At 33.3% G+C, this 12,084-nt stretch overlaps 2 protein-coding genes across 3 annotated transcripts in view; one reads left to right on the top strand and one right to left on the bottom strand.

Annotated features, from left to right (window-relative positions):
* The window catches only part of LOC127837315 (neurogenic locus Notch protein-like), a 516,941-nt gene that overhangs the window by 234,609 nt on the left and 270,248 nt on the right, over nucleotides 1–12,084 (bottom strand). The gene's annotated exons all lie outside the window — the stretch shown is intronic.
* Nucleotides 9,521–10,763, top strand: LOC127837330 (uncharacterized). The gene is made up of 2 exons (XM_052364295.1): nucleotides 9,521–9,825; nucleotides 10,419–10,763. The coding sequence occupies exons 1-2, from the start codon at nucleotides 9,688–9,690 to the stop codon at nucleotides 10,698–10,700; spliced, it is 420 nt and encodes a 139-aa protein (XP_052220255.1). The 5' UTR covers nucleotides 9,521–9,687; the 3' UTR covers nucleotides 10,701–10,763.

The raw sequence follows: 12,084 nt of genomic DNA, 5'->3' as shown, positions 1-12,084 counted from the left end.
CAAATAACTCGACGACCCTCTTGCAACAACAAAATATATAGTACAATCAACATATTACATATACTGTATGCTTAGCATGTCTATATACTAAGAATTTTCAGCAATATGTGAAGAAAGAATGCTGCTTGTCTATTACCTTTTTTTATCGCCGACGTGTAGAAAAAACGTCGTATCACATTAATAAATAAGACATATTTTGATTGACTCGGTTTACTCAACTCTTTGAAAATGGTTCTTTCATATTGTGAAACATTGAGGAACATTGGCAGAAACATTAAAATACAATAACGTAAATGCATGACATCAAGTAAACTCCAATTAAAAGTCAATCATATGCATGTGTAACATTAAGAACAATATAAATATCACACTATACGTTTACATTGCTCGTGTGTAGAACGAGTAGAATGTACAGACTAACGCACTGGACTATATGTATTACATTAAATTTATACCAATTGTAGTTTTCGGCATATTGTGTAAAGTGAACAGTTAATATTGGTCGCTTTTAAATTTCTTGTCATACTCTATTTAAAGCCACACACCTTGCCTCTGACTTTGAAATGAAATACATGTTAATAAAAACATATAGATGCAATTTGAAAGTGTGCAAAATTGTCATTAAATCTAAAGCCTAGTTAGCAAGTAATTTACTATTTTTCAAACGGTACCGCTTTTAAAACCGAAAGTATGATTTCTAGACGTATACGTCCATTCATTTCGACAAACGCGATTATTTTTAAGTTTTAAAGCGCAAAAAAGACCTACTTCTACCTTGTAACCACCAGATATTGGCATAGATTAAATTTAATCTATAGCCTAGTTAGCAAGTTATTTATTATTTTTCAAACGGTACCGCTTTTAAAACCGAAAGTAGAATTTCTAGACGTATACGTCCATTTCGACAGACGCGATTATTTGTAAGTTTTAAAGCGCAAACAGACGGATTTATACCTTGTAACCACCATATATATTCTAATTGGCATAGATAAAATATTTTTCTTATTTATACTTAAATTTACTATGCCAAATAAGGTGTGTCGCTTTAAATCTAATATATGGATAGGGAGCTTTAAAAATCTGCAAAATTAAGTGTTTCCTTATAATTCTTATACCAAGAATAATATTCGAATATGTCTAAATACCGCATTCCCAGCTTGGTATTTAACTTGGATAAATATTTTCTTTGTTTTGAAAACCACATTTCCCACTGGGTATTCTACCTATGTTCGTTACTTTCTATGTTTCGAACACACAATTTCCAGCCGGTGATTTTACCCCGGTTAGGCAGTCGCCAAAGTTTGTATAACCAATGCTCAGCTGAGTATTCGACCTCAACTCGATATTTAATTCTTATTCAGTAGATTTAACGGTTTAACAGTTGCATTCCTACTATTTTGAAATTAAACACACAATGCCCAGCTGGATTATCTATCTTGGATCGATACAAATGTATGCTGTATTTTGAACAACACAGGTGGGTATTCGATCTTGTCTTGATATTGGATTTCCCAATTCCCAGACGCATTACTTATCAGACTTCGCGGACCCTCGATTACGGTATTTAACACATTTCGGATTAACATGCATATTAAAAATTTTGGTTTCAAGTTCTGATGCCTATCAAATGTAAGTGCTATCCTTAGAAAATATATTTAATGCGGACTGAGCTAGAAAATCGCTTCCCTTAAATATCAAGTCCTGATTAAAGGTGTGCATTTAATAATAAATGGTTAATGTAATAAAGGCTTCACTCACGTGAGCTCACACGTGAAACAGCGACTTTAAAAAATCACCATCCTTGTAGAATGTTCAAACTTTTCAAAGCATGTTTATGTCAAACTTGAATGAATTACTTCTTTAGCCCACACATTGAAGATGCGTGGTCCTTATTGGAACAGGATGCGTCATAAACAATTATCATACTCTGCTCATTTTTTTGTAGATATTAAACCAAAAACCGAGCCTTAATTGATTGTGTGATATTTAGTCGAACTTTGTTTTAAAATAACTTTGTTTTAAAGCACTTTTCGGTCAAGTTTGTGTTAATAAGTTATGAATATTTTGAAAACGAATATATTTTAGCTATGGGTCATGTATGACTCTTCTCTGGCGAAATGGACAAGACATAGTATTTACAAGTCATTTATTATTTTATGCCGTTGCCTAGTTTTCGATCGACCATGGATTTGGAAAAAGTATGCAACGTCTTCAAAATACTAAATATCTCGTTCCTATAGAGCAAATATGTTCATCAATTATAATAAGGGCGAATTACTGTTTCAATATTAAACCTACCTCGCTTATTTGTGCTTTCAAATCAAAAGCGGATACGCCCCCTTTGAGATTTAGCGCGAGTCACCGGCTTCCATAAAGCATTAAGCGTTTGGTGGCCGTTTCATCGTTAACAAGGAAGTTATTAATGCAGTGAAGCGATACGTAAATTTGGTAGTTTTTGGTTTTGTGCGTGACAAAATCAAATAGAGAACGCATTTTATGTTGGATACATTCGAAAACACTTTGTTAATATCAATAGTTTAAATTTGCATTCTTAGTTGTTTGCCACTAAATCAAATTACAAAAACTTGCTGATTGGATTTTGTAAATAATATTACGTCAAACCAAAAGGTCCGTTTATATTATTTCATAAAGTATCATATAAATGCTATAGTGTGGGACTACGGGTACTACTTATTCTAAATCAATTAACCCGAATTTTTTTGTTAAAAGTAGAACGGAGTTCATATTTTCATAGTTACCGAAATTATATTTAATATAGAACATATATAGGAAAAATTAAAACAATTTAAAAGCTGTTCTTATTTTATTCATTATAGTTTAATGATAAAACTATCAACATATAGCTAAGTTAAGTTAGCTTTGAAATATTTACATTTGATATTGCAAAATTGAATATTTGATCTCATTTAGTGGACAAGAAAAAAGTCACAACAGTTGAACATTAAAAAATATGCCTGTAAAATATATATTTTAAGACAAATAATTATTTAATGCGTTTAATTTAAAGATGTTAAACGTTTAGTAACTTACTTAAGCAATTAACATATAGTTAATAAGAAATAACGAGGTCCGTGTATTGCATTTCTGTGTACTAAGAATCTGCGCGTATATGACAAATGCTAAACTAAGACATATGTTTTTTTTATGAAATATATATATTGATTCTATTTCACAAAGAATTGTACTTCGAGTTTCAGCCAATTGAAGAGTGTATGTAAGCGTAATATAACATGTGCATCTTCTCACGTATTGTCCATCACATTTTTTTACATTCATTGATTCTTATACTTTTACATCTTTGAATATATATATATATATATAGTATGAACGTTTTATATATTTTGTACAGCAGTATCAGTTTAAAGTCAAGCACTTGTTTAACAGTGTGTTCTCTCCATTGAGTATTTGCTGATATTTTTGGAAGTCATGTAATCAGAGCGTGAATTTGATTTTCACGCTTATTTACTAATATGTATGTGTTTCATTCCATGCGTTCACTAATATGTGTTACATTCACGGTTTGTTTATAAGGAAGTTAGATTTCAGCGTGAAGTAAGTTATCCGTAAAAATCTTTAAAAATGTCATAGCATATACCTCAAAGCTTGAATGTAATAGTGCTCATTTTCAGAGCGATTAATCTCACATATTCAGGTGTTATAACCGTTCAAGGTACGTATGGCTTATCTGTGTTCAGGTACTTATTCCATTCCTGTGTCTCTAAACAAAAAAATATCTTGCTTCAATAGTATATATTTTAATTTATTTACATGAAGGTTTAACAAAACCCTTCTAAAACAAATATAATTACAATTTCTGTCACTTTCATATGAATGCTGCATTTTGATTGGATAACTTGTTCACGTGACCGGTTTTTCATTTCCGATGAACCCACTTCGTATGCAAATTTAAACATGAATATTCTTGGCGCTACTTTCTGGTCATACACAAGTACACAAGGAAAAAAACAACTAATTTACGCATGAACGCCGTCGGCGTTTATGCAAATTAGGCGTAATTTACCCGACAGTTCATACACCGATGAAATGCAAAAAAATGCTATTCAATTCTTAAATAATTGTTGAACTCGCGATTTGCACAATTTGTAGCAGGGGAATCAGTCGGCAATAATTTACATATCTTATAAATTGTATCTACCTTTGATTGTATCATATGTAGTTGTTTATTATGTTTAAAAGAATAAATCAACAACGGCGTAAGAATGTATTTTTCTAATCGACTGTGCGCAAATATTGTAATTATGGTATGGAATGAGAAAAACGGCGCTATCCTAAAAATATTGTGTTATAATGCCACGACCAAACTTTGACTTTATTATGCTCTAGGTGTGATATAGAACTTTGTAATATGATTATAGGTGCTACCTAATATACGGGCAAAAGCTTTATTATTTTAAAGCTATTTAAAAATTTCAGTGTGATTGTAATAACATTAAAAATTATACTCACAACTCATCTTGCAGGCTGCGCATGAAAACTGGTTGTGACCCCTGGTCTATGGTGAGGCTGAAATTGGAAACACACAAATTAGAACATTAAGGATAAAACAAAAGTTTGGTTCAATAAAAAATAAATAGTAAGACGTTTTCAAGTATTATAAAAGAACAATAGTCAATCACTTGTTATTAAATTTTTTGAAAAACATTTTTTAAAAAGTTTTGTACCTACCTTTGATTGGTTCTGTTTTAGTCATCTGGTACTTTTTTACTGTTGAGAGCATCCTGTTTCCATGTTGGTCTTGGTGAGTATTTGTGTTTTATTTGTTTTGCTTAGTGATTGACATGTCACCCACCATCATTAATTTCGCATGGGCATAATTTTGATACTTGATTAATACTTTTAATGTATTTTGGTTATCATTTAAAAAAAGATAATGCATAGGAATAGTATATATGTGTGTACAGTTAGAGTCTGTTGTTGGAGTATTATTTGATTGTTATGTTTTAATTGGATCCGGTTAGTGACTCACATGTCACCCACCAGAAATGTAAACTTAAATGTTAATGTGACATTTGATATTTCTCCTATGTAGACAGACAGACGGTATTGTTATGCAAATCAAACAATTATTGAAATATTATTAAATAATATTTTGTGTATCATACGAAACACACATCAATAGCAACACTAACCCAAGTTATCAAATAATGAAAAAGCAACAACGCAAGAATATGCTGATAAAATTAAAAAGTATGTAAGTTTATACTGTTTGTGATATTAACAAGGGTATTGTATGATCCAGAAAAAGAACGGGATTTAGGTTATGTCAAATGTGCAACATTTTACTGCATATCATTTGGGTAAGTAAATGTTGTTTATGTGTAATAAACGAAATGCATTTTTAAGCCAAAAAATGTAGATCAATCCAATTATTATAGATATCATGATCTGGGATATAAATTGAAAGAAAAGACAATTACTGATCAAGTGAAGTAGTTGCAAACTGCATGTTATATATTCATTTCTAGACATAATAAGGCAAAAAATAATCATGCCAATAAAAATTAGATTAAATGTGTAAGTTAAGCATTAACAAAGTAATGTCCTTTTTAGAATGAGAAAAAAAATACTGTCAATAAAACAGACTGGTTTAATTGTTATTATTGGAACACAAAGTTTTGTATTTAATGCTTATTTGTTGTTTATTTTACCCTACCGGTTTCACCGGTGGGGACTTATGGTTTGCGCTCTGTCCGTCAGTCCGTCCGTCTGTCACACTCTTCTGGATCCTGCGATAACTTTGAAAATTCTTTATATTTTTTTTCATGAAACTTGAAACATGAACAGATGGCAATATGGAGATTATGCACGTCATTTCATTTTGTTCCTACGTCAAAAATTCTGGTTGCTATGGCAAAAAATATATTTAAAAAAATAAGCTACTTAATGGTACACATACATGTATGGGGACATCATTGCTTGGCAATAGCTTGTTTGAAATTAAAACATTTCCCATTCAAATATTAATAAAAAAAAGTAAATGAACCATAGATTATTCTGCCATAATTATTTGCGGAGCTAACACATTTTAAGCATGCGCTAGTTACAAATAGTTGATTATCCATTTTTACAAATACATAAATATAGAAAATAAATTTAGTCTCTTGTGGCTGCTCCACTGGTTAAAATATTAATTTCTATGATCACTTGTGAAATAAATTTGATAATCTTTCTATGTCAACAAATATTTTCTAATCTTCTTTCATTCTACTTCTTAATGTTCTTATTGTAATTTCAAGCACTTAAAATCCCAAGTATCATGCTCTTCAGAGCTATCTGACTCGTGAGCAGGATTCAAGTCTTTTACAACTGATTCACACATGTATGTGTACCATTTAGTAGCTAAGCTAGACTGTGGATGTACACCATCGAAAAACAAACTGTATGAACATTTCTTTATTTTGTGCTTATTCTGGCCATTCTTGCCTCGTTTTTTAGTTTTGCAAATTAAAAGGTCTCTATCCTAACGTACTGAATGTTTTGAAAAGCGTTCATTTAGTGAGCTTATAAGTGAATTTATTTCATTGATGTCATTTTCCAAGTCAATTTGTTGTTGTGAAATTTGATCATAAGTATACATTGATTTGGTCAGTGTTCTTTTTGACATATTAAACTGTGATGAGGAAATCAATGAAACAGGTGGAATATGGACTAATTTGCATGAAACTGTACTGCTGTAGTAGGTTTTATAAACAGAATTTATGACTTCAAGAATGTGTGATGTTTTAGCAAGATCAGAAATGTAGACGATTCCTGTACCATTGGCATGGTGATTTTGTTTTAGTTAAATTGCATATGCCTGCAGCAACAATGACAAATACATGGTGAACTGATGTTGATGATGAGAATATTTTTCTTAATTTGTTGTCAAAAGCTTGTGTTAATGTTTCTATTTTTGCTCCCGGAATTATGATTGTATGTACAGTGTAAAGAGTAAGTGTTGAATTGGACATTAAAAACTGTTTTAACTTTGCCCCTCTAGAATCTGTGGCAAAAATAATGTGATCCATGACGTTTTCTGAATCTACAATAGCAAATAAAATATGTTTTAAATACATACAATATTGTCATACAGAAAAAATTCCTCTGTGTTAACACAAACAGGACAAGTGCATCCAAATTAGAAAAATGTTTCATTTTGAGTAATTATGAAATAAATTGTGTTTCACTTCACCAGCATGTTAAATTTATTTGCAGGAAATCAATAATGCCAACAAAGAATTGAATGGTAACCAAACAGCATTTGTGGTGTATGAAAGAATGATGGAGAGTTCGTCCCCAATGTGTTTGTTATAATTTGAAGAAACATTATTTTACCTCTCTGGTTAATGTCATCAAATTAACCTATAATTATATTAGCAGCAATTGTCAGTGTTTATATCTGGTAAGAAATTAGAGAAATGTTATAACTTTATTGAATTATAGAATTTATATTGTGGCTTAGTTTTTACATGAACACTTGCAAGCATTAAATAAACTTCTCAGGAAATTGGTTAGTAGCTGACATGCAACCCACCAAACATACTTGAAAGTATTCAATACATTCATTCTTCTGTACCTTGTATTTCTTGGAAGTGGTTGTTGAAAGTAGTAGTTGATAGTAGTGTTTTGAAAACATCATCATTAATCAAATTCAATTGAGCAAATTTACTTCCTGTTTGGTTGGCAAGTTTTGACAAGCGCTTAATTTCATTTGACCTTGCCTTAGTTCGAGGTGTATCAACAATAGGACATAACCTGTCTTCATTAACCAATACATTTGGATGCCAAAAAAAGTCTGAAATTTTATTTGGAACCCCAGCTGTTTTTGCCCTTGAAAGTGCTACAAAGAGAGCTCCGGGATTCTTTGACTCAAAAGACTTTGTACCTGGATCAATAACTATGTAGCGATTTGTTTCACCATGTCTGATTGTCATGCCTTGACATCGGTGAATTGTTGTACTCCAGGCAAGCCTTAAAGGTAATTGTTTTCGTTTGCAACCATGACAATAACATTCCACTTTTCTTTCTGCAGGTACAAGAGGGACATTGCATGGGTTGTCTTTCATAAAATGTGGTCCTGTGTACCTTGGGAAATGCACCATAACAACATCTGGTTGACAAAGAGGTGGTTTGTTACCATTACAGTATATAATGCCAACTATGGTCCCAATGGAGCCATTGAACAAACCATAGGGAACATTAAGATTGCAGGTTAGCATGACTTTTGCACCTCTGCATAAAAAGAGCACTCTCATTAAACCATGGACTTTGTCTTCAGTGGCACTCAAAGCATGTGGGCCATGATCAATACAGGGTATCTTAGCAACAGGAAATTCAGAATTGATTGTCTTAAGCTGATTCATATTATGTTTGTATTCAGACGCATGAGTAGGGAAAACAAAAAGAGCATTTTGTTCAATGTTTTTCATCACATTGTTAGTATAACGACGTTTGATGTCATTCCATTGAAACTGTTGAAGCCATGTGGCATTTTCTTTAGTTTGTAGTCTCTAAGTGACATTAAAATGTCTTTAAAGTGTTTCTGTTCCTCATTTTGACGAATAATGGTATCTAAATGAACAACTTCTGAAAACTGTTGCCATACCAAAGCACCATGCATGGCTGCTGGTATTTTGCCATTGAAATGATAAACAGGGGAATCAAGAACAGGTGGTAATTGTACATCATCTCCAAAAAATACAACAACAGGAAGCCCACCCCAGTCAGCTGTCACATTGTTTATACCATGCTTGCAATGAAACTCCATCCATCCCAATGTTGTACATCCAATAAGGGACCTCTCATCAACAAGTAATGCTTTAACGTTCTTTAGATTACTTTGTAATGTTTCCCCACGTGATCCATCAGGAGTTGACATATCCTTACAGGAAACTTTTCCTGTAGGTATTTTTAAAAAGCTGTGTATTGTTTGTCCACCAATAAGATTTGCACTGTTACCTGTGGGACAAAGGACTTGAACAGAATCATGAGAATGGAACAAGTGTCTTATTGCCTGTACAAGACATTTAATGAGGAACGACTTGCCAGAGCCAGCAGTTCCACTGACCACTAGTCGAAGAGGTGTAAATGGTAACTCGTTTTTACAGTTTTGAAGTGTTGTCATAATAATACTAAATGCAAATTTCTGTTTTGAGTTCATATTAGATAAATCTACATTTTCATATTCAATGTGGTTGTTAGGCTGGTCTTCATTTTTTAAAGACTCCAAAAAGTGTATGCCTAAACCATCTGGATAGTTGTATGAACATTGTCCCCAATCATGGTTTGGACTACCATCATCAAAAGTATAATCATCATCATTTGACATAAATTCATTATTTGGTCTTAAAGTCTCCACCCATTCTGGCTGTTCTACTATGATTTCTTCTGGCTCGCATTGTTGTTCATGAACAAAGTCATCATATTGATTTCGTTTGGCTCTTTCAATAACAGCTTTGATAAAGTTTGGACATGCTTCAGACTCTACAGAGGTGTTCATGACTTCAGTCCAAGTGTTTGTTCCTCTTATATCATCTAATTTCCTCCAGTCTGGCCAATGCAAAAGCAGTATGGTCCTTGAGTATTCTTCACTGAATGGCCATACTGCTTTTGTACTGTTACCAGCTATCACAGGAACTTTGCCTTTGTTGCATATAAATTGATACCATGAGCATTTTTCTTTCTCAGGCCGTGACAAATATTTATCCAGAGGTGTACTTTTTGTGCAAGTGTTGCCAGTTTTTTCAAGTACCCTGGACCCAGACATGCTTACTGACTGAAACTGGTGACTGCTGTGAAACAAAGGTAAACATGTCAGTTCATATGCTGCTTCCATACTTGAAATGTCTCTTTTTATTGTGTTCATTAGCAACTTGGTGCAGAGGGATTTGCCATCAGTGCTAGAAGTTTCATCAGTGGCATTTACCATTGCATTAAAAAGATTCACATTGCATTAAAAAGATCCACTTCTCCAGTTGGCTGATTTCCTTTGCATGCATAACCAGAAACATACTTCTCAGTTGCAATTATATCACTTATTGATGGATTATCTGGTAAACTTTTTGAAAGGATTAAGGATATATCACCATTTGCCCGCCATGCTTGAGTATGGTACTGGGAATACTGAACCAGAAATGGGTGGTCTCTCTTCATTTCAAGTCTAAGAGAGCCATTTTTATCCTTTACAATTGCGGGACTATCACGAATAGCTTTACCTTGCATGTTTTCTGACCCAAACTCCATTCTACAGACTTTGTGTTTCATCCCCTTTTTTGAAACGAGGCAGTACGATGAACAATGGTGCAAGTTAATTTTATTTGTAAGAAGTAAATGGTCTTCTAGTATAGAATTTTCACTCTGACTTATGTCTATGAACAATTTAAAAAGGGGATTTTTAGATTCAGGTGGTGCGGGTGCATTTCCCTCGGGAGGAGGCCACAGATCCTTGTTTGGATTACCAGAGGCATCAGAACCGGCAGGATGCATTGCGGTCATGGCAAAATTTTGCTGTGCCCACTCAGGGAGCTTACTGGCACAGACATCTTCATCCAGACCGTTTTTCAAAGCCTCATGAAGAAGATTGTGTGGTTCTCTGTCAGATCTCCAACATAGTCCATGAAAGTGAATCATGCCTCTGGATTTGGCAAACTCATACCTGTACCAGAAAGTATCAACCTTAAATGCAGTTTTCATTACAGTTTCAAAGTATTCTTGTGTCCGAAGATTAAAGTAATGTGAGACAATGTGACTGTCATTTTGAAGAATAGAAAATAGAATGTTTTTGTCGTTAAGATCAACAATTTCACCAGTTGTTTGTAGATTGTATTGAGTTAAAAGTCTCCTTAGAGGTGCAAAGTAAAATTCAGCACAGCTAGCAGTGCTGAAAAATGAAGGGAGGCCTTTTACAGCATTAATTTGGTACTGAATAAGTGCTCTTAACTCTTGTGCTTTTCTGGACCAGTATTGTGAAGCTCCTCGAGAGAAGCACCAAAGTACAAGATTTTTTGTGCAATAGAACTATCACCATTTTGAATTCTTTGCTTAAGGTCAGTGATGGACATGTGCTCATCACCGATCTGTTGTTTCATGATGTATGTGCTCTGTTCTAAAGCTCTTTTACGTGAAATAATGTTATGAACTATGAACTTAAAGTACTTGTGTTGTGCAAAACGACCGTCTGTGTACCATATCAAATGTTCTGCCCATTCACTCATTGAAAAGCAAGTTCTTGGCCGATTTATGTGAAAGTCACCAACACAATTGGGAAACAAACATTGAAATGCAAGAGTAAAAAAATATTGAGCTGTAAACTCTGAAACTGGACTATTGTCTCTTGTTGGCCATGGAATAGTTACTGGATTTTTTCTCGAACATTTTTCTTTACTTTTAGGATCTGTTATTTCTTGTAAAATGGATTCAATGTTATTTCAAATATTAACTGATTCGTCTGGTAGTTGAACAGCTGAAACAGTATCGCCATTTATTTCATCAGGTGATACTTGTTCTTTAGCTGGCCCTTGGTCTTTATCAGTTGTGATTTCAAAATTACTGCTGATTGTTTCAAGATTTATTTCCCCATTTTCAGGAAAAAGATTAAGTCTATCTTGACTAATAGTTATATCTGAGTAGGCCACATTGTTGGATTTAAGCCAATTCAGTGCTGATTGAACTGCAAAACGCCTTACTTTAAAGTCTTTGTGTATTGCATTATATCCAGTTTTCCGGACACAAATTATTTGAATATTTGTTGGAAGTTTTGGTAAAATTTGACATGGTTCATTTATATTTTGTGGAAATGTAACACAATTGCCATTTGCCGCAATTCCACCATGCTTAAGCATATGAATATACATGAGTGGTGATATTCTGTTTATTAGTTGCTGTTCAACTAAAGATAAATGGGAAAGTTCTGCAGGGACATTTCCAGGGTCCATATTGTTTTGTTTAGAGAACATTTTAATGTCTGATTTGTCAATGTGACAACGATGACAAACTGTATTATTGTACATTTTCATTTCAATTCTACGTTCGTTACATATGTTACAGTACTTAAATATGTAAGAC

Source organism: Dreissena polymorpha, chromosome 7 (assembly GCF_020536995.1).
Source record: "Dreissena polymorpha isolate Duluth1 chromosome 7, UMN_Dpol_1.0, whole genome shotgun sequence".
Lineage (NCBI taxonomy): Eukaryota > Metazoa > Mollusca > Bivalvia > Myida > Dreissenidae > Dreissena > Dreissena polymorpha.
This window is presented reverse-complemented; position numbering and strand designations above follow the sequence as displayed.

Bases quoted from the DNA above. Each gene is read 5' to 3' on its own strand.
- LOC127837330 (XM_052364295.1), top strand. From the start codon at position 9,688: ATGAGCATTTTTCTTTCTCAGGCCGTGACAAATATTTATCCAGAGGTG. The intron at 9,826-10,418 runs GTAAACATGTCA...GGGGATTTTTAG, and splicing joins GTGACTGCTGTGAAACAAAG to ATTCAGGTGGTGCGGGTGCA.